Source organism: Lingula anatina, chromosome 2, assembly GCF_051362555.1.
Source record: "Lingula anatina isolate TDL-2025a chromosome 2, LinAna3.0, whole genome shotgun sequence".
NCBI lineage: Eukaryota > Metazoa > Brachiopoda > Lingulata > Lingulida > Lingulidae > Lingula > Lingula anatina.
The window spans coordinates 3,580,551-3,603,362 of record NC_141768.1 but is presented as its reverse complement, the minus strand read 5'-3'; the positions used below and the strand labels follow the sequence as shown (position 1 = coordinate 3,603,362).

At 36.0% G+C, this 22,812-nt stretch overlaps 1 protein-coding gene across 29 annotated transcripts in view; it reads right to left on the bottom strand.

The window, feature by feature from the left end:
• Positions 1-22,812, bottom strand: part of LOC106166132 (uncharacterized) — a 97,232-nt gene that overhangs the window by 23,128 nt on the left and 51,292 nt on the right. For 16 of the 29 annotated variants that reach the window (XM_087004247.1, XM_087004262.1, XM_087004264.1 and 13 more), the window contains 20 exons: positions 22,248-22,472; positions 21,813-21,973; positions 20,030-20,241; positions 19,296-19,500; positions 17,289-17,385; positions 16,907-17,135; positions 16,413-16,664; positions 16,178-16,256; positions 15,736-15,939; positions 15,459-15,587; positions 15,010-15,110; positions 14,102-14,168; positions 13,371-13,565; positions 11,745-11,891; positions 10,182-10,259; positions 8,213-8,311; positions 6,403-6,513; positions 2,528-4,612; positions 1,042-1,173; positions 122-154 (listed from right to left, as the gene is read on the bottom strand). In XM_087004247.1, the coding sequence (XP_086860373.1) occupies positions 122-154; positions 1,042-1,173; positions 2,528-4,612; positions 6,403-6,513; positions 8,213-8,311; positions 10,182-10,259; positions 11,745-11,891; positions 13,371-13,565; positions 14,102-14,168; positions 15,010-15,110; positions 15,459-15,587; positions 15,736-15,939; positions 16,178-16,256; positions 16,413-16,664; positions 16,907-17,135; positions 17,289-17,385; positions 19,296-19,500; positions 20,030-20,241; positions 21,813-21,973; positions 22,248-22,472 (4,841 nt within the window). The remainder of the gene's footprint in view (positions 1-121; positions 155-1,041; positions 1,174-2,527; positions 4,613-6,402; positions 6,514-8,212; positions 8,312-10,181; positions 10,260-11,744; positions 11,892-13,370; positions 13,566-14,101; positions 14,169-15,009; positions 15,111-15,458; positions 15,588-15,735; positions 15,940-16,177; positions 16,257-16,412; positions 16,665-16,906; positions 17,136-17,288; positions 17,386-19,295; positions 19,501-20,029; positions 20,242-21,812; positions 21,974-22,247; positions 22,473-22,812) is intronic. The other 13 variants (XM_087004250.1, XM_087004274.1, XM_087004275.1 and 10 more) reach the window with 11 other exon arrangements.

Here is a 22,812-nt window from a genome sequence, read left to right as displayed (position 1 = left end):
TCAAACCCAAGTGCATTTGTTGCAGGGCATGCAAACTTAGGATTACAACATGGATACATTTGGTAAATAATTAAAATAATAAAAAAACATGAAATAAATGAATGCTGGATGTAGAAAGTACCTTCTTCCTCAGACTGCTCAAGCTCCTGGGTGTCTGAAATTGCCGAGGAAATATATATAGAGAGATATGTCAGTTGTCAGCATTAAAATCGTACTAACATAAGCAAATCTATTTCAAAATATCTGAAGTCACACAGCAAAAAAAAAAAAAAAAAAAGGTTTAATATCTAAACTTCTTATCCTAAAAGGATAACCACCATACACTGCATAAATGAGAGGAAAAAATAAAATAAAAAATAAAAATACACCACAACTTGTCACTCTATGGTACCTTGTGACACTCCAAAGTATCTAGCATAATCATCATCCCATTCTATACTATTGTGCTGTGTTATTGTTATCAGTGGTGGCCCATGGCCAAAGACTGTAAAATAGCAATATGGCAATATGCTGTACACACTAAATGAACTTGTATTCCCCTCAGGTATTTTCTTCTCCATAATAAAATATTTAAAAAAAAAAACTAAAAACTAAATGATGTGGTTTATGTTGATCTCTTGATAAACAAACATTCGATTCATTCAACCATCAACCATATAGCACCTTTCAAAGCAATTTGAAAAAAAAATTGCCATGTTTTTAAAACTAAACTAGAATGAAGCCATTGTGATCAAATGTATCATGGCCAAGTTGCAGTGGCACATTCAGAGAAATGAGCCAGATAAAGGATCCCTTTTTTATAAAAAGGAAAACAGTATCATACATTTACCAATATACAAATAAAATTACCTTTTTATTATAGTAGATAGCAATAAATGAGAGTTCAAAGCAACTTCTGATACAGAAGTGATTTATCCTTTCTATTATGTTAACATTTTAGGAGTCAAAAGACCATGCACTGCATTTTTTGTGATCAAGTTGTGTGCTTGTGGTGTATACTGATGTTGTATTGAGAGTGTCTTGATCAAAAGAGACATCTACCTTGTTGTGTGTCCTCATCTTCCACATCCACCTCCTCTTCCTCTCTCTCTTCATTGTCTATAGTTCCAGGCTCAAAAGAAACTTTCTTAACATGGCGATCTGGGTAACCGCTTTCTTCCAGTTCTCTCCATTCTATCCATTTGAGAGCAGATGAGGAAGGCAAGGGCAAAGAATTAATAACAAACACTTGGAGCCTCTATTATAACTAACCAATTAACCATGCTTCACCAGCCAATGGAAAAAAAGTGTTATCCTTTCAACTTTGAACAGGGAAAAAATATTCATACAGTTCATACTACTGCTACAACAATTTTACAGACTTGGCAAAAAAAGACATGCCTTGTAGGAATTCACAAAAAAAGTAGAAATATGAGTTCTTTCTTGAAGAGTTAACAATGTGTTTTAACAATCAAAACATCATGGTTTATACAACTTTCTAGAACTACTTAACAGTTTATCAAATCCTGCATGCAAAAATGTGGTCTAGGCATTACAAGAAACTGTCTGATTTTGTTGCCAGTAAGTAACAAAATATATAATTTTTTTCAATCTACTCATGTCAAGATGAAGATGTGTTCATGAAATCTTGTCTGAAAGGATGCAACAGCACTTTAATTTAATCATTTCTAATACCTGGACCACAGTAATAAACATCAACAGTTACATCAAACATGCTTCTTTTCAAATTCACACAGTAACTAAACCTTAGATCTATATCCACAATATGACTACGGATGACAACATTCATATGTTCAATTACGGTTTGTAAAGACACAAAGATCAGAAGGATGAGATAATGCATAAGGTCAGTAACATTGAAACTTCAGTTAAGTTGGCAGTGTTGCAGCATATGGAAACACCATGTTTTGGAATATATACTTAACAATGACTTAGTGAATTAGAAAACAACCACTTCGTGTAAAATGAACCTCACACTCACAAGAGAATTGTCATTTTGTTTTTGAGAAATGACAAAAAAATATATCAAGTGCACACAGAAACAGTAGATAAATGATTTCAATGTTGCATCAAAATATCATATTTTATAATATTTTACATTTAACATATTTTCTACACAACAATATTTTCATTTGACACAAAATATCTAAAGCAAAGCAAATTATTGAACAGCAATTGCCTTGCAGAACTTCCAGATAAATCCTCAGAAATTTACTTAAAAGGAACTTATTTAACAATTGTCCATTAAAGCAAATGTAGAGGTATACATCTATATGGCTAAGCTTCAGAAGCGTACAGCTTTGTATAAAAAAATGTCATTTATGAACATTTGCATTATGCTATATATGAAGAGTAAAAACGATTAAATTTCTCAACCATTACCTACCATAAAAATGAAAAATTATTAATATGAATATGGAAACTAGTCAAAAATTGCCAAAAGAGTCACTACAAAGACTTAGAATTTAACATACAGAAAGAAGCTGAGTGAAGCATGCTGCAAGCTGAGGCTGCAGTCATTAATTACCTTGCTCTTCACCCTCTTCTACACCTTCATCTTCCTCATCCTCGCCCTCTGTGAACACTTTCTGTGTCACTTTTTGTGTGGTGCGTGTCTTCACCACTCGCCTTGTGACAACTGTGCCATCAGGCAGGGTTTCTTCAAATTCTTGAACATCTGTCTCTGTTTGAGGTTCACCTTCAATCTTTTCACTGTGCAAAATGTGGCCCTTTGGAAGGAATTCATCCTCCCCTGCTTCTTCTTCAATCATTTGTCCATCAGGGCCTTCCATCACTATCTTCCTAGCTGTTGTTTGTTCTGTGTGGGTCTTGATGATTTTTCTCTTGACTATGGTTCCATCTGGTAGAGTTTCCTCAAATTCTTCAACATCAGTGTGTGATTTTGGTTCTCCTTGGCTTTCTTCGACAACAATATGTCCTGGAGCAAAACCAGGTTGGTCTTCTCCCTGGAACTCAGGTTCTTGTTGACTCATTGCTGCTTGGAGGAGGTCTTCCTTGTCTGGGCCCTCAGCAACAACCTTCTTCGTGACCATTTTGGTAGTTCTTGTCTTGATTACTTTACGTTTCACCACGGTACCATCTGGTAACGTTTCCTCAAACTCTTCTACATCTTGTGTAGTATGTGGCTTTCCTTCAGTTGTCTCTGTTGTCAGTTTGATACCTCCTTCCAAGTCCTCTGAATGAACTTGTGGCTCACCCATCATGTCATCTTCTGGTACAGTCTCACCTGGTCTCACCATTTCTTCAGCAGGTACAGTGGCACCCTCTGGTGAGTATTCCTCTCTAGGAGACTCCTGTTGTGGAGCTGCTGGTTCTTCTGGCACCTGCTGATCTACTGGTTCTTGGGCAGGCACATGTCTTTCCATGAACTCTTGTTCTGTGACAGGGGAGGTCTCTACTAGAGCAGGTTCTTGGGCTATCCCTGCTTCAGGTGTCTGGGGAAGGGGAGCTGCTGGTTCTCCTGGCACCTGCTGATCTACTGGTTCTTGGGCAGGCACGTGTCTTTCCATGAACTCTTGTTCTGTGACAGGGGAGGTCTCTACTAGAGCAGGTTCTTGGGCTATCTCGGCTTCAGGTGTCTGGGGAAGGGGAGCTGCTGGTTCTTCTGGCACCTGCTGATCTACTGGTTCTTGGGCAGGCACATGTCTTTCCATGAACTCTTGTTCTGTGACAGGGGAGGTCTCTACTGGAGATGGTTCTTGGACCATCTCTGCCTCAGGTGTTGGGGGAAGAATTACATCATCTCTTGGCTCTTGTTGCTGTACCAAGCGTTCCACATCCTCCGCTTCTTTATGGGGGAGTGATGTTAAATCAGAAACTTCTTCAGTTGGTGTGGAAGCTGGTGGCTCTTGCTCAGCAACTTCTTGCCCTGGAGCCTCTTGCTGTTTCCGTAGCCTCTCCAGGTCTTCTTCCTCATGGTGAGGATGTGATGTGACATCATCTTCTGGAGATGGCTCTTCAGCAGCAGAGGGTTTCTGTGTTACAACTTCTGTCTCCATGACCTCCTGTCGCATTGTGTGCCTTTCAAGATCTTCAATTTCATGATGTGGGAATGATTCAAGATCAGGTGCGGGTGCACCTACTTGCTCTGCAGGCTGCTGCTCCAGTCCAGTTTCTTCACCAACTGCCATCTGTTCTTTCTGTTCCCTCTCAATTGTCTCTTGCTCAAGGGGAGGGTAGGACTCTACAGGAGGTTGCTCTTTCTCCTCTACCTGGGGTGGTTGATAGTCATGGGGAACTGCCTGTTCTACAGGCTCCTGAGCTCTGACATGTCTCTCAATGTCTTCAAGCTCCTTGGCTGGGAATGATTCAACTCCAGGTGGGTATTCCCCAGCTTCCTGTGAGGCAGGAGGAGCAGCAGGTCTGGCTTCTAGGTCAGCTAACTCCTGTTCAGGAGCTTGCCTTTCAACCTGTTGCTCAGATGTTGGGGATGCAAGCTGTTGTTCCTGTTCTGGTAGAGTTTCAGTGGCTGGTTCCTGGCTTTGTGATACCAGCTCTTCACCAGGTATTGTTTCTCTGTACTCTGTCTGTGAAATGACCTGTGTTGTGGTGGTGGTGGTAGTGGTTGTATCAGAGGGGACATCATGTTGTTCTGAAATTAATATTGAATGACTGACAGGATGGACAGGGCAGATCCCCCCTTCCATGTTGCCATCACTGTGGGATGATCAATCAGATTGTCCGTGGGTCAGAAATTGGCATGCCAGCATTCTGTTAGCTCACTACAGTCAGTCAAAATGTGCTTAGGATATGTGGCCAAGAAAGTAAGAAAGTAAAGAAGAGAAAAGAAGAGAAAGAATCAATGAAAGTCTTGTTTGGGGGTGGTTCTCATAAAAACATGCATAGGATGAGGTGTGGTTGATGGTTGAAAGCTAAACACATAACTGCATTTCAATAGAAACAAACAGCACCACAATGCAATCTGAGTGTCACTTGTACAAATCAGGCATAGAAATCAACCACAGCATGTTCAACTTTCATTCAGTATTGAGTAATAACATAAACAAATTGGAATGTTATCCTGAAACTTCCTTCATGCACAAAGAATTGAAATTATCATTTTGTACCTAATGCATTTGAGGCTAACAAACATAAAAACATATTTGAAAACTTTCACAGAAACAAACAATAAAAATAATGTTATAACATTCCAGTTATTTTCATCATGCAAAAAAACTGGATATTGATTTGAACTATTTTTTTTAAAGAAAAAGCATATATGGCAGGTTTCTACAAGGCATATTTATTAACAAGATAGAATTAAAGTTTTTTGTCTGGAGGCAACTATACGTAGGGTGTTTTGGTATATATTGTGTCATATATTTACTATGCTAGCTTTAGCTTATATTTCATGCAAACAAAGCCATTCTAAATTGCAGTTTTCAGCAATAAATGGCACAAAACCGCATATCAGCACTGGGTTTGTCTAGAATATGTAATTTTCAAATAGTTTACTGCTGCAAAATATATTTTTGATGCACATGTAATGCCAAATTTTTATTTTCATGCAAATATATCATTTTGCATCCATTATTCTTCATGTTCAAGTCAGACAAATATTCAGAATATTTTTATGCTTGTGTAGTTTAAATTTTGCATCACACAGAGTTAGTATAGAAAATAACAACCCAATAACAATTTCAAATCAAACAACTCTGCTTTTTTTTTAAATGCATATCAACAATGCAAACAAAATCCATTGTTATCTCAAACAAGGCCAGGATGAGCACTAGTAATGTTAAGCTCAATAAAAGCTAAAGAAGCAGTTAGCATTGTTAGGTATTTCATGTGGGTACGGACAAACTGTTTAATCTCCATCTGCTGATGGACCTTCAGTAACTGGGCAGAGTACATGGAATGGCCCAGGAAAAGAGAAATACCTTGAAGTTATATCTATATAAAATATCCGTATTCATGAATGCATTTTATAAAACAAAAACCTACCAATTATCTATCAAATTCAAAATAAGTTACATATTCATTATTTTAAAAGATTATTCAATCATTCTATACCACAAAACTTCTAAGAAAATAGCAGCTCCATTTTGTTTTGAATTCTACAGTTTAAACTACACATATACAATGCATCTAGTTAAGTTCTACTGCTTCTTGAACATCTGTACTTCTATCTATATCTAACACCCAGTCTACAGTTCATTTACTTGTGTTTCATTGGCTGCAGGCTATAATCATACCAACAAAAAATTCAAAATGTACCTAAAATTGAAATAGATTTCAAGCCAGTTTATGGTTTAAGAAATACTCTTAGTCATCAAGATGGTGAACCCTGGTGGTCAAATTTTACAATAAACACAAGTAAATGCTCCCAAAGTCTTGTTCTAAACATTTTCCTACCATAAAGTTGGGTTTATGATCTCATACCTTTCTGTGGTTCTTCAGTGGTAAGGTCCAGCATTTCGTCCTGGGAAGTCCACTGTTCAGATGTGGCCAAGCGGGCCGCCACTTCCTCTGGGACATGTTCAGCCGGAGGTTCTAGAAGGGAACAAACATTTTCCAATAAGATCACTGGATTTTTTTTCCTTTTTAGAATGACCAATTATTGTTCTCTTAACCCTAGATTCTCCACTTCCCAGTTTATTCTTCTGGTAACATAAACCTTACATTTATAATGTGAAACACACCTACAAACTTTGAAAAAGCATGATTTTCCTGTGTTAATATGTGTAGTGAGGTTAAAGCATGCAATGTATAAATGTTTCAGAAACTAACTGAGCCAACTCTTTAGAGAATTATCTTTTATCACTTCAAATATATTTTAACAGATATTCCAGAAAGATTCAGATAACATATCTCATTGTAATCAATTAGCATAAAAATATATAATAATTTCTATCATTCAGGAACACAAATGTATGGAAGTTCTCAGGCATGTACAAAGCATTTATAGCGCTGATTGCTGATTTGTCTTTCTATAGTCACAAGTTTTAAGGCAACCTTTTTTCTATGCCTGTGCCTTAAAAAATGTACAGGGTCACTTACTGAAACAAAATCTTCCAAAATGGATAAAAGTAGCCACAACAGTCAGTTATATTACAAGTCAGAACATTATACCATTACAACCAAGAACTACACAACATAATAATCATAATAATACGACTGACAAGAATTTTATAGAAGCTTTAAAAAGAGCTGTGTAAGTCAGCTGGTGGTATTACAGGGGAAACCCTAAGCTGAAAAAAAGTTAAAATTGAGGGATATTAAAACACACATATTCCACCGAATGGTTACAAAACATTTTACACCTAAAGAGATGTAAAGAAAGCCAAGATTTAAGAAGGAAAATTGCTGAAAACTAACACCTATGTGCTACTTGTGAGGAAAAGACAAAAACTGACCAGTGCTTTTCAAAAACCCCACACACAGCTATTCAGGTGTTGACACATGGTGCAAAGACTAATCACTCTACTACTGACGAGCATGAGTTCTGCTCTCAGGAAAAGATTCTGACTAGACAATTTCAGATCTCTGCCACAGTCCAAGTTGAAGTTGAATTTCTAAAAAATATCATGCTTATGCTAACTTTAAGCAACATGCCATAATTTACTTTTAAACCTTCAGCAAAAAAACAATAATCCATTAGTCCAAATGGTATAGATAGATAGATAAGGGAGTCTTTAATTTTGAGAGCTACTGTTTGAATTATCTGTAAAATTAAATAAAGATTGATGGGCTATTGCCACAAAACGGCTTCAAGGGAACGTTTTGGCTTCAATGATTGCTAATAAATTCAGAATGACTCAGTGCAAAAATAAAAAAAAAGGGTTACATGAGAAAGCTGTTTTGAGCATAACATCAACTTGAGTGAAACAAGAACTAGGGAGCAATGCCATGTAATAAGAGGCAAGGTTTGTTAAATCTTGATTAATTCCTTGCTTTAAGATAGTGTGGATCACCAATACAATCATACTAACATGCTTTTTGTCAAATTTAGTGAAAAAGGGAAATGATACAATTAAAAGACTTCAAAGAAAATATTTGAAATAAATTCTACACTAAGTGTACAGAAGTACAACAATACAATTCCAACATATCAGGTCAGACATCTTGACTGGTGGATCATGGGAGGTTATAAAAGAAAAAAAAACATGCTGAGGTTGACTGTCACGATGAGAGAGTAAGCTGTACATGCTGTCTGCCAGCTCCATACACTAACAACACTGTGTACTACTACCTGTTGGACTCTGCTTTCTAACCCGCACCCACTTGGTGCCATCCCAAATTTCTTCGTATTCCTCAAACTCTTCACTACTAGGTGTGGATTCTTTGGCGTCTACCAGGTAGGCACAAGGAAGTAGAGGGAGAGATGAATGAGCATGTGATGTGACTAAGCAGACTAAGCATCTGAGTAAGCAGCTAGTTCCCATGCATCCCTGGTGATGGGATAGTAATATAATAAGATTTCACTAAATATAAATATATATAAACCATACTGTGACAGGAGTTAAACATATTAGTGATGGTGAATGTTACACAGTACCCTACACCATATTACAATGAACATAAAGATGAGATGCAATGGTGAATGACATGAATTGGAGGTTAGTTCCATGCAAAATGCTCTGACACAGCCATTAGGAAAAAGATCTGGAAATGACCAAACATTCACTCCACATATTACTTGAGAAGTTAAAGGCATAATAACTCTTTGTATGAGACCTATATTTCACAATAAAAACCTTGTGAATAACTCATAGAAATACAATATATTCTGTTTTACCACAAAAACAGCAGTTATAGCTTTTATTCTGATATTTGAACTTGTCTTTAGACCACGTGACCTCCATTGATGTCTATACTCTGTTAAAATCTCTTAAGAGATTTTAACAAAAAACCAAACTTTTTAGAAAAAAACCAGGGACTTACTTTGAATGTAAAAATGGATTCATTAACCATTGGTAAGTATGGGAAAATTGTTGTTTACTCCAGGAAAATTCATTTTTTGGCCGAAACGAAGAGTTATTATTGCTTTAACTGGATTCCAGAACCCGAAGAATATATCCCAGTTTTCTTATTACCCAGTACCAACAGGCCAGAGGCTTCTTTTTTTTTATTATTTATTTATTTATTTATTTTTGCAAAATCCTAGTCATTCCCGCACGTAACCTATACTAAATGGTGAAAGAGTTACACCATAAATAAAGGACTTTTACATCCGAATAAAAAGGCTAGTTTTTAGCAAGGATTGACTTCCTATAGTGTAGTGCAAAAATATCTAGTCATTCCTAGTGGTTTAGCTTCAAAAATCCATGGGGTCCATCCACTGACTTGGCTAGTTAACATATACTAGATGAAAGTTGAGAAATGTTATGGATTATCCTACTCTTGTAATTGTCATGAATATATTGACTGTCGCAACCTCCAATGACAAAAATATTAATTCAATATAGAAAGACTTGTGATGAGATTTTAAATTGTATTTTACATGAAAAAAAAAGTTGATGAAATACAAAGCAATGATAAACTGAATGACAAACAAATGACACAAACAAGTATACAACCTAAAAAGCAAAAAAGAGTGATTTACATGTAAATATTTTGGGCCCTTTTTTTTTTCATTGCCATCTGCCATCTTGGCCTCTTTTCCATTTAAAACGTGGCTAAGCCGGCAGGGATAAATTACTGCAGCAACAAACACAAAACACAATAACAATGCCAGCAGCATTTACGAAAAAGAGCTTCATGGCCACCAGGGTGCTCCACCAGTTAATCCTGTTGAAGGACCCCACTGTTAAATAAAGACGTTAGAAAGAAAATGAGGAGTTGAAAAATTAATACAGCGATCGACCCAACCAATGAAGAAATGAAGAGGACATCAGGTTCATTGATTGGTTTTTCTGAAAGAAATACAAAATAAAATAAGATACACTACACTGTCCTGGGGGAGGTACAGAGGGATACATGGCACAAAAAAAGCCACATTTTCAAATTAACTTGGTCCCTTATATCTGATAATTAAGACACTTGACACTGAAAAAGTTATAATAATAATAATAATAATAATAATAATAATAATAATAATAATAATAAAAAGGTATGACAGCCAGCACGGGTAAGTTACAGAATGCACACAATCACTAGGGAGTTGTATGTTAGTCACTGCAAACAAGACACATGCTTGAGTTAGTAGTTGATGTATGTACCTGAAGATTTCTCGGTGGGACTTGGTGGAGGAGTTTTCAGTTCACCTTCAAGATCCAGGGCTTTCTCGCTGTCCTCATCTGCAAGGAGCAGGGCAGAAAAAAACATGCAATAGGGGTACAACAAAGCAGCTAGTCATTAAGCACGGGAGATCAAAATAATACAATTCACCATCACTTCCATATGCACATGAAGTTTAAATGCCTTTTGTGACAGCAAAATAAATAACACATCCATATCAGTCGGCTATGTTACACTGTTTATATGTAGCACTGAATAAGTGGATTATCACATTCAAAGCTCACTCTTACAACCTAAAGATTATATACATATATGTGATATGAACGGGTACAAGTGCTAAAATGAAACATAAATGCACCATGTTTTAAATTTAAAACAAAGACTGGAATTCCTTTTTTTTTCTTGAAAGATATCTTTACACAAGTATAGAAATAGTTTTGATACCAGTGTGAACTGAATTATGGGAAATCATTGGTTCAGAATACAATTATGATCTGAAGGGAAAAAATATTTGGATAAAATTAATTTTGAAAAAGTTCAAAACAATAATCTGGATTGTAAGATAGCTGTTTACAAATAGCACTAACTCAAAGTCCTTTTTGATTTATAAAAGAGATTTATAAAAGTTTTATAAGACCTTAAATGTGTAAGGCAAAGCAGAACAAGGCTTCATTCACATGCAATGTCTATTTTCTAAATTCTATTTTCTATTCGCGGTATGTCTTATGATCACGGTATGTGCCCTGAATATCCCGTGGCGTAATTACTGACAGCGCGAGCCAGTTACAATAAGTTACTATAAGTAACTGGCTCGCGCTGCCAGTAATTACGCGGCGGGATATTCAGTGCACAGACCGTGATCATAAGATAGCGCGAATAGAAAATAGATTTTTAGAAAATAGACATTCCATGTGAACGAAGCTTAAGACTTAGCACAAACAATAAGCATTTTTGGCAAAATTATTCAAAACTACAAGTCACATCCTTCAAATATATCCATGCCTTATAACACATGTCATTTTCAATTATACAGGAATAACAATATGACTTGTATAAAATAAAGCAGAATTGAGCAATGAAGTAGCACAGATCTCATTTTGTAGCAAGGATCATATAAGCAAAAGTAAGAGTATACAGCTCTTAAAAGATCAACAGCAGCATGCATTTACCAATACATATGTATATAGGATTTAAAAGACAAGAGTTGCTGACTAAATCGAGTTATGCATTCCCTAATGAAAAAGTCCCGTAGGATCCTATAAGATCTCATAGGATCCTACAGGAAAATGGGCCAATTTCCTGTAGGATCCTATAGGACTTTTTCGTGAGGGTTGAGAAGTGAATGAACCAAAAGCAAATTAATACATACCAAATATAATTAAACTTCATTAAAATGCATTCCAGTTCAAGCTTTGACTTAAAAAGTTGCAATACATGTATACATATATGAATATATTAAACCATCCATTTGAAATGCATTTCAATGTAGTTTCTTCTAAATACCAATGCCACACTGAAGCGAGAAGCACTGACAGTTAGTATACCTTTATCCTCATGTATAATCATAGAGCTCTCAGACTCGGGAGAAGGCTGAGCCTCTGTATCGAGCTGGTTCATTTTATCAATGAGATCTTCAACCGCTTCCTGACGGTCTCTTTTCTCTATTGTGTCCTCATCCACTTGAGGGGAGTCTGCAAAAGCATTAGTGTAAGCACTGTCACCTCAAACCCCACAACCAGATGCATATATATATAGAAGACATTTTTTTTTACAATAAAAAGGAAGACAGGACAAGATACAGAGAGAAATGTGTGCTTAGAAAACGCACAATTACTGTAACAAACACGATTTTGTTCAAGTGAAAGCAAGTGATAGCGTTCAGCACACACTTTATCCCAAAGAATAATCACACTGGTGATATTGTGAAGGAAAAACAAATTATTTCATGTAAAATTCCATTTATGCTTTACCGTTTACATATCAACTGACACCAAAAAATTTTATAACTGTTAAGAAAACATGCACCAAAAATTTAAGCATGCAACATTCATAAAAGCTGTTAAACATAAAAAAAGGGGGGATTTGGTAAGTTGGACAATTTCCCCTTAACCACGGGAAAAACCAAGCTGGGTTTTCATGTTGATATCAATATATCTATAATACACTGGTTTAATTGACATGTATAGATAGCAAAGGTCTAAGTGGGAAATACCAATTAACATTTTCAATTAAAGGTAAATGGAGGGAGGTAAATAAAATGTGTATACTTTTTCTGCCTGAAAGCATCAAGTTTAAGCTTTATTTTGACTGCATTAAGGAATGTCTGATGTTTAACACAAACTTCATTGTGATTGAGGGAAGATGATGGTTGGGCATGGGGTAAAACAATCTGCCTTTAATAACTCTTCATGCACACATTCTGTCCTAGAATAAAAAAAAATTACTAAACTTCTACTGAACAGCTACACTACAACTCTAAGTTAACATGCTCAAACAATGTCAACTAAGACATCTTCTGTTCCTTCAACACTTCATGCTCTTAATAATCTATCCTTTTTACTATATCAAAAGTGCACAAGTTTAAAAAATTCACAAAGAACAATTCATATTAGGCACGCAAAACTTGTCAAATAATACAAACACATGTGGTAAAACATACACATTTTACAAATGTATCTTCCAACATGCAACCAAGTAAAATTTGAAATAAAAAAATTGGATTATGGGTCACATCAATATGGAACGACTTTTAAATTTTCGGTATCAAAACTGTGTACATAAGCAACGACCCGTTTATTGTGACTTCAATTTATTTGAAACAGTATAAAAGCAGTTTCATCAAATGCTTTGACTTCCTCAGATCACTTTGACAAAATCATTCATATAATAGTGTTTTCCTTCATTAGTATTTGCCAAAAATAGAAACAATGTGTGGACATTCTCGTTTTACCCCCATATTGAAGTGACTGTAGCAGGCAAACGTGGCTGCGTTGGGTCAGTTAGCCTTGGCCGTGGGAAGAGAAAACAGGCATCAAAACATTCAAGTGGATTAATAAACATTCAAGATCTAGAGAAAATAAATCAAAACGTTACCACATTAGGAATACTAATACTGAAAGTGCAATACTACAGTTGTAGTATTAATATCATATCCAGGCACAGCACCTAACCTTCATAGGAGTCAAATTTAACATCATCAGGTTGTAAAGCTGCCTCTGTATCATTGAGTAAATTAATAAGTTCAAGATATGCTTCCTTTTTCTTCTCTCGTTCCCGCTCTTCTTCGGACTCCGTTGACATTTGTTTGACAGGACGCCTGTCGTCAACTGTCGCAATTAAGGACTCTTCGTGTACAGATTCTGTGTCTATCGTAACATGCAGGAGAGAGAATTAAACATTTTATACACACGCTTGGATAAAAATAAAAAGAGAACAATCTTACTATATTTACAACACCTAACTAAAAAGCATTTTCTAATCCTAGAAAATAAAAAACACCTTCTTTGGAAAAGTTCTTGCAGCATTTTCCACCTGTCCAGACCCTGTTGCTACCAAAAGGGTAGTTTTCACAACAGGCTTCAGCTACTTATCTCATCATGTCCTTTGAGCTCTACATAGTAACACACCATACTATTTTTTTGCCCTTTTTTCAAACAGTGTAGGTATATTTGTCATATCATATTCACAACCAGTTACTGTTATCAGGCATTGTTAATAAGCTTTAAACACAACAAATGCCAAGGCAACACAAATAGCCTGGTTCACAATATATACTGTTATGATATATGGTGATGATGATAATGATGAAACACATGATATATAATCCCAGCATCAAAATAATATACAATCCCAGCAGCGATATATAAGAATATATAGATGAGTCTTTTTTTTATATACTCACCCTCTGGTTTCTTTTCTACCACAGAACTTGCTGAACTGCCCGATTCTTCTGCAGCTGATTCAGATTCCTGATAAAGAAATTAACAGTGCTAATAAGTACATGGGAATATAAAGAGGAAAACATATGTAACCAAAATACAGCTGTAAGAACTGCTGATCTTACATTTATCAATTATGACAAAAATTACATGTGAGAATGTTGTAGGAAAATGTTCACATGTAAGTAAAAAAAACAAAATATGAAATTATCTTTGTCCAACAATTAACAATTTGTAAACTTTTTAAAAAATTAAGATCAAATCCAAAATTTATAGTCTAATATCAGAGAAATAACATCACCCCACACATATTATGAATATTTTCAGCTTAAGTATGACAATGCTCCACCGAAGGCAGTTATAGTCAATTTTTTGAGATGAACCATCAAATTAAAAGAGAGATAGAACCATGTATTGAGCTCACACACACACAATTCAAATCAAAGTAATTGAACCAATTAAAGAAATGAATTTGAGTAAAGAAGAAAGTGTCATTAGACATTAGGAAAATGCTTGAAAGAATTTCACAAGTAAACTGCAATTCCAAACAACTAATTATTTCAACAATGCACCACTTTCTCACCTCAATCGTAGTATGAAAATCGTGGTAATATCTCTGTTAACAAAAAAATTATAAAACATCTGTGAGTGAATAGTGAAACTGGCCATACTTTATGTTTAACCCTTTAACCAACTGTCATTGTCTACAGACAATGTCACCTTAGATCTGCTGTATATCTATCTTAACGTGTATCTTGGAAGCTCCCAGAATATTCAAACTGAACTTGTACTTCTAAACACACACACACACAAACATGGACATATACAAGAACAGATAAATATTTTAAAATTTGTAAACTACAAGTGTTACCTTTACTATGTCTTGTTCATCATACGAGACATCTAATGATGCCCCCCTGGCCATGGAAGCATCTCTGGAAGGACCAAGTTCTTCTTTGAGGCTATCAAAACCTGAGACAAGATAAAACAGTCATATTAAAATCCCAAAAGAAAAATTTATCTGTTTATGAACAAAACCCTTTTTCCTATCAAGCGGTATACTTGACTTGAGTTGTCTACTTTGACAGACTGACAACCTAATATTCCGGCTACTATGCAAGAAAGATGCCCTAAGCATAGCCAATTAAATTACTATGTAGCAGGAAGCAAACTTTTTGACAATTTGTGGAAGGGAACAAAACATTTCCACTGAATTACTCTACATTCCAAGTTTGATTCCAAATTATCACTTATTTTACAAGTATTCTGAAAAAAAAAGATATAAAGTAAAATAAAAGAATAATTAAAATGCTTAAATACCTGACTGGTCAAGCTGTGCTTTTGCCATGGCTTTCTCAAGGTCATCGGTGACAGTCTCAACATTGTACATGCACTTCCGGACAACATCATCGCGACCTATTTTTCTGAGTGCTCTCTCAAGCTCATTGCCTGAAAAATATGAAACACAACATTAATAGCCCCTAGATCTGCCCCTTTTGCTGGAAAAAGTTCTACTCTGGTTAAAAATTGATCTAGGTACAAGGTTTCACAGTAAAAGGTCCTAGCTGCATACTCATGTAAATCACCAAGCACTCACCTGTAGCTTTTTCTGGATCTTTCTGCACCCAGTAAGTTAACATAACAAGAGCTTGGTCATTGAGAGTGTTGTACTGTTCTTTGATCTTCCTGACCTCATAATCTGGTACGTCTAACTGCTGCGCTAGGATTACCCAGTCACCCTGGATGGCCTCGGCAACTTCACTGAGCCGCAGGTGGGCTCTGGTCACTGTGTCCTCAATATCTGGTGGAAGAATGGACACAAATCATAACAATGACTTCAGCCCCAATGAGAGCAGGAGTAGCTCTACCCCTTTTCACATTAAGAGGTACTATTAACAGGACTGGCCCACTTTGAGAGGTCCTTGTCAGGAAATTTTATTAAGAGGTTTTACTTCCTCTCACAAGTTTTGTATAAGGTTACATTTAGCTGTTAATTAATATACAAATATGACTATACTTTGGCAAAACCTAGAACTTACATAAACCATGTTCTTTCATAAAAGTGTATTTTTTTCTCAATTCTAATGCTGCCTCTGGATCTACAGGTGCTGCTTCAGTCTGGAATAAAAATGAATTATAAACTTCTGTTATATAATCTAACATAATTCTGATATCAGCAAGTTCAAGGGGGGGGGGGGGTGTTACTTATTTTCATCAAGGCTATCAGTTCCATATTGAGGTTCTAAAAGGGGTGGGTCCCGTGGCTGTACTTACTTTGATCATGTCTGGTAGATCAATATTGAGGTTACATATGGGGGTGGTTGGGGTGTCTCCACGCACAGACTTAGGATCTTGGAAGAAGGCAATCCTCCCCTGGGGATCCTGATTGGGGTCTCTGACCCTGACGGTGAAGGGAAGCCTGTTTTCTTTGAAGGCATGGAAGTTGAGATGGAGCTGCTCCCCAGTTTTTGTGACAGGAACCAGGTTCCCTGCCATTTCTACATACTGAGGCTTGCCCTCTAGTACCTAGAAGAAAATACAATAATTGTATTAAAAAGCAGCTTGTAAGGGCCTGATATTGTAATGTGGACATTGTCAATATGGCATCAATCAGTGATGTTTAAAAGTCTTTTTTAAAAGTTTTTTTTTAATTTATAATCAAATTACGTGTGGGTTGGCAATCAGATTATTTCATGTCAAATCATAATTAAATCGTGATGAGGTAAAAATAACATCTTGGGGCATAATTGTTCAAACTCCCTACTCACCTCCACATCCTTACTCCTGGCCACTTCTGTAAAGTGCTCCTGGGTTTCTAAAGTTTTGTCCATCTTATCGTCGGTCATACAGAAGCACCTAAGCCGAGTTTCTTGCTGATCATAGCGCTTTGCAAAAACTACAAACTTTGACATAAACGGCACAGCAACAGTTTCACGGTACAGCTCTGTTGCCATTTTTGTTGCCTCATTGATATTTTGACAGTCCATCAGCCAAAATCTGCAATGGAAATAAAATGAAATATAATCTGCTGCTACTGATGACAAAGAATATACACCAGAAAGTATTGGGGTTTGACAGCAAAAGAAAAACAAAAAAAACACAACATGCACAGTAATTGTAAAATATCCAGAACAGGCACCTGCTACCTACCTGGCTGACACTGTGGTGGTAAAAGAGACACAATCATTGACAAAGGTCAGAGGAGTGGTGGCCGTGATGTCCTCCCACTGCGCTGGACTTTGACCTCCTGGAACACAACAGTGAAGAAAACTATTGAATTAAAGTTAATTAATGTGCTTTTGGAGAGGGGTGACTGGCTGAGGGGGTGGGGGTGTGGGTTGGAGGGGAGGGGTGTGACATGCAAGCATTGCAGGATTACTGATACAGTACTGTGGTGAAGATAATTATGGTGGCAATTACTGAAAAGTCTTCATAAAGAAACTGGAAAAAACTTTCTCCAAGGTTATGATGCAACTGAAATAATTGCTTATAAAGAACATTTTCTGTTTAAGGTAAAACCGGAATAAAAAACAATCTTATTTTTCCTTTAGACTGAATTGCATGGCAAATCATGTCACCATAATCTCCGCCTGATTGCACAAAATAAATGAAAAGACATATTTGAAAATTATCAATACAAAATATTTCTAACTGTAACAAATCACTTGAAATGTCAATGTATTCAAGAAAACTGAATTCATATATAAAGGAACTAAGCAAAATTAATTTAAAAGCCAGTTCTAGTATATATATGTATGCACACTGTATAAAACATGCTAATGTTGAAAATAGCATTCAAGGAAAAATCAAATAAACACAAATGTAACTGAAAGACAGCAAATTAAATACATCTATTATTATAGAGTAAAGATAGAAATCTGATATAAAAAGAGTGTTAGTGTGTATGCTATAATTTTTCTTGTTTCTCTCTCTCTTTTATTTTTGATTTGAAGACAAAAATCTGTCAAATAATGTATATATAATATAAATATATGTGCAGTGACAGAATGAAAATGATATTTTTTCTATGTGTAAATAAATAGGTCCAGATGAACATAAAGTAAGTTGTTAGTTTAAATCATGCTTTTGTAGATAGGATGTCACACAAAAAATTGTAAATTGTGTATGTGAGCTTAAGTAATTCTACAGAGCAAATAACTGGAGATGTTTGCACTTCTAGTTTCAAAACACAGAGAAATGAAAAAAAAAATCCACAGATTTAATTTTAAAACTGCAAAGATAGCCACTAGTACAGCCAGTCACCCACTGTGCAAAAGCACTATTATGCATAAAAAATCTAAGCTAAAAAATGGTTAATATTAAGAAAAACAAAACATCAAAGCTAGCAATAGGAACCAATGTAGAGAAAATCAGAATATCCAATAGAATAATAAAAAACACATAATCTTCATAAATACCTCCAGATTGATGGTGGTGGTTATTGTTATTGTTGCCATTCCCACCTTGCAGAGGTGCATGGGAATAGCAAGGGACAGGCGTTAGAATTCACAATCAGCATTCTCCATTCAAAATAATCACTTTGCTGTGGGCCATTCAAGAAAGGATTCACTTTCAGCGGAGTGGGTGCGAGTGGTGGGGGTGAACTGGGGGAGGGGGTCTGGGTGAAGGGATCAGATTATGGTGCACTGTCATCATATTATGGAAGTGGAGGGGAAAAAAGGAATGCGGGAAGAGTGGAGGGCAGTGAATGAATTTATATAAATATAATAGGTCATTTGTTCAAGTCAAATCATTTCAAGAATAGCCCAAAGTTATTTCTTCATACTCAAGAGCATTCGCATTAGACGAGAATTCAAATAAACTTTTTTGAAGATCAGCCTAATCAGTAAGTGAGGCTAAATCTGTAGACAGGGTTTCCAGTCCCAGAAAGCACAGAACTAGCCGCAGGCAAGCAGGTAAGACGAGCAAAGTGGTAGACTCCAAACAATGTCAGCTCCATACATTATGAGTAGTTGAAAAGAATAAAACTGAGTTCATCATCTCATTCCTTTTTAAAAAATTTTCATTACGAATTCAAAATACTTAATCACTGATTGGTGGCAAAAGTACTTGCAATTAGTAATAGTAGTAAATATAGCAGAAGGCAAAAAGCAAGGGAAAGAAGCAGCAAAATGCAAAACTTACGACGTCTCTTACCAGTGATACTACACAGCAGCCTCAGAGTGAGCGTCTCGCCCGCGTACTGGTTGATCATGCCTTTCTGAGATGCCTGGGGTACGGGAATGGTCAGCGTGATTGACTTGTGGAATTTCCTGCGACGTGGCTCCACGGTCACTATGGGACTGACCGCTACCCGGTTGCCAAGCATTTTGGCTACGAGATCCGGGGGGATTGGTTGTGCCTGTTAAATAGTGTGAAGATAATTGGCAAGTGCTTTCATTCATTTTTTCTTATATCAATTTTTAAAGTCAAGCAATCAACTTAAGTCAGAAATTTTCATAATGTTCATAATGCACATGTGATATTTGGCAATGGAACTTGTGACTCGCAAAACATTGTTTTGTGTGTTCATGAATTGAGAGGAGTCTCTGAGGCTAGTTTGTTGTCAAAATTTTTGGGTTTTTTAAAATAAAACAGAACCCTATAGTTGTTAGTTGAAAATGTCATTTTATTGACATTTGTACTTTGATTAATACACAAAGTATGAATTAAAAATACTGACAGTTAAATATAATTCTGTGATGGATAATCATGTATGGTAAATCATTTACAAGTTTAAGATACAATTAAAGTTTCAGCAAAGATGGAAGGAAAAAGGGCCAAAGATACATAAACAGTACATATATATATATATATATATATATATACAAACAAAACAATATTAAACAAGTATAGAAATCCTTGCTGTGTAGGAGTAGTGTTCCACCCACCTGGAGTCCCACTTTGATCTTCTTGGTGAGTGCCCCCTCTGGGAAGATGGCCTGCACATGTGGCACCACTGTGGAACTGAGCATGCCACCTTCCGCCCCAATCAGGTTATTCTCCTGGCGTATACGGGTCACCAGGGCAAAGTATGCCGGGAAGTCATCAGTGATGATACGTGTGATGCGCTTGTGGAAAAGTTCCTCTGCAGTTTCCAGATCTGAAAGCAGATGATGCAGCTTCCAAAATTAATCACTGGACAAAAAAAGGTTTTGAATGCAAGAGATTTTTTATTGATGGTAATTTTGTTTTTATTTCTGTGTCAGTATTTTGAATATATTTGTCATCATATTGCAACTATTTCTGCCCTTTCTGCATTGACTACCCACTATCATGAAGATGTCAATGGAATCCAAAATTAAAAAGGAAAAAACTTTATCCAACTTCACATTAAGTATGACTGTTTTGACCAATTGCCTGCTTCCAATTACCACATTTCAATGAACCCATCATACAAATGTGTACAATATGCACCAACTACTAACCACATCTATCAAAACCACCAGAAGACAACGCCTAAAACACATGAACTGGATTTACAAAGCAAACCACCTGTAACTGTATCAATTTGTAAAAACAACTGTAGTCAGAGTAATTGAAGGTCATATGGCACATGAATTATATGTACCTATAGGCTAGTATTTGTCAACCTAACACACCTCCATGTAAATTACGTAAAGCACTCTCTGACGTAAAGCACTCTTATTTTTCTTTTCTTTTCATATATATACGAGGTGAAACAAAGGGGAGAATGCCAAGTACCATATCAAGGTCTCAATGCCTCATACTTATTACTAGAATGGCCATCAAACTCATGAAGAGATGAACTGGGGAAAGAATAACAAATTTAAAAATAAATAAAGATTTGCTATGGAGGGCCCTTAAACGTAATGAAATTATGCTTAACAATTTTTTTCTTTTTTGCTTTTTTGAAGTAAATTTTGATGAATTAGTTGTCACTGAGGAATTTACTTCAATATTAATAATCTTTAGGGAAATCTCAGTTTTGTTCTATCAATAAGTAACACCAATGATTCTTTCAAAGCACCTTCAGAAATGATATAGCTGGGGTGGGGGGAGATATGAAAACAACAGCCCATTCATAACCTCAAATCATGTATCCATATGTATCTTTAAATAAGCTGCATACACATTTCAAAAGTTTGGAGTGTATGGATGTATTTCAAAGGCATGAACTCAAGAGGCAGCTTATGAATAACATGCCAGAGGATAGATTTATAACACCAAAACAAAAGAGGGGGTAATAATGCTCCAACACTAACATAACTTTGGTACAAGAATATTGTGCTTCTAAAACTCAAGTACCAGGAAAAGCTGAATGGATCTCCAATATGGCATAACCTTTAAAATGAAATACTGTAATGCACTGTGCTTTTAAAACCCAAGTATCCAGTAAAACATAAGGATCCACTGATGCAGGTTTACATACAGAATAGGGTTGGTCACATAACAAAATATGCAGAAAAGTTGGACAAAGAGACACATATATGAAATTTACTCGAAAAAAATTTGACTTAAATCATATAAACAAGGACAGGATTACAATAAGGGTGACATTAAGGATTATGCAAATGTACAAAAGTATTATTGATAATAATGAAATATTAAAAGAAAAATTAGAATTACTCAACACCAACTGAACTTGAAAAGAAGAAAGAATAGATAGAAATAAAAAACACCGCATGCCCCACGCATGACACGATAAACTACCTTCACCTTCGAAACTACCGCCAAGAGCCTCGTGGATCATGTCATCTGTGGCCTGAATTGGGTGCTCGGTCCAATTGTCACCATCATTACTACGCAGGATGACAACTTCGCGTTCCATACCACGTAGTGACGCAAAGTGCGGGATTTCAATGATTACAGGACTGAACAAATGAAATTGAAATATAATATCTTCATATTCACATGTAGGGATCTATCACTTCGAAATATATCTACAAACATGGCCTGCATAGTAAAGGTTTTAAAATTACTATCCATACCACTGACTAATTTTTAAAAATTTGATGTTTATATATAACTGCAGACAAAAAGAGCAAATAAACTACCTTACATCTTATCAAAATTAGACAAATCATTCACCTTAGCTTTCTTTTTTGCTCAACAATATCAATATGTACTTTTACTAAATATACTCACCCAAGGAATTTTGTTCCAACTGGGCCCATCTCGATAACCCTACTGGCCAGAGCCTCTCCCTCCATCAGAGGTGGTGGGTTGACCAGCTTTTCTCTCCTCAGCAGACGACACGTGACACGTGTTGGGCAGGAAGCCTTCCTAGGTGGGATGATGATACGCACACCAGAATGGCGGCAACCGCGCATGGCTCCACCACGGGCGTCCACCATGAAGCTGACAAGGAAGCTGAAAGATGCAAGGGAACATTTCAAAAATATATACTCATAATTTTGATTTTTTTACTAAAGTTAACTGAAAACAAGTAAATAAGTAAAATGCATCAACAAATGAGATAAAGCCAGGGATGATATAACACTTAAATTTCTCTGCAACAGAGTAAATCAATCTCTACGAGATCACAGCAAAGTGGTTATACTGACTTATAAATATCACACATAACCACTCGACCATTTGTTTGAAGCTAATGATAAACATACAAATATAATATAATATAATATAATATAATATAATATAATATAATATAATATAATATAATATAATAAGGCTTTGTCATTAGCAATACCTC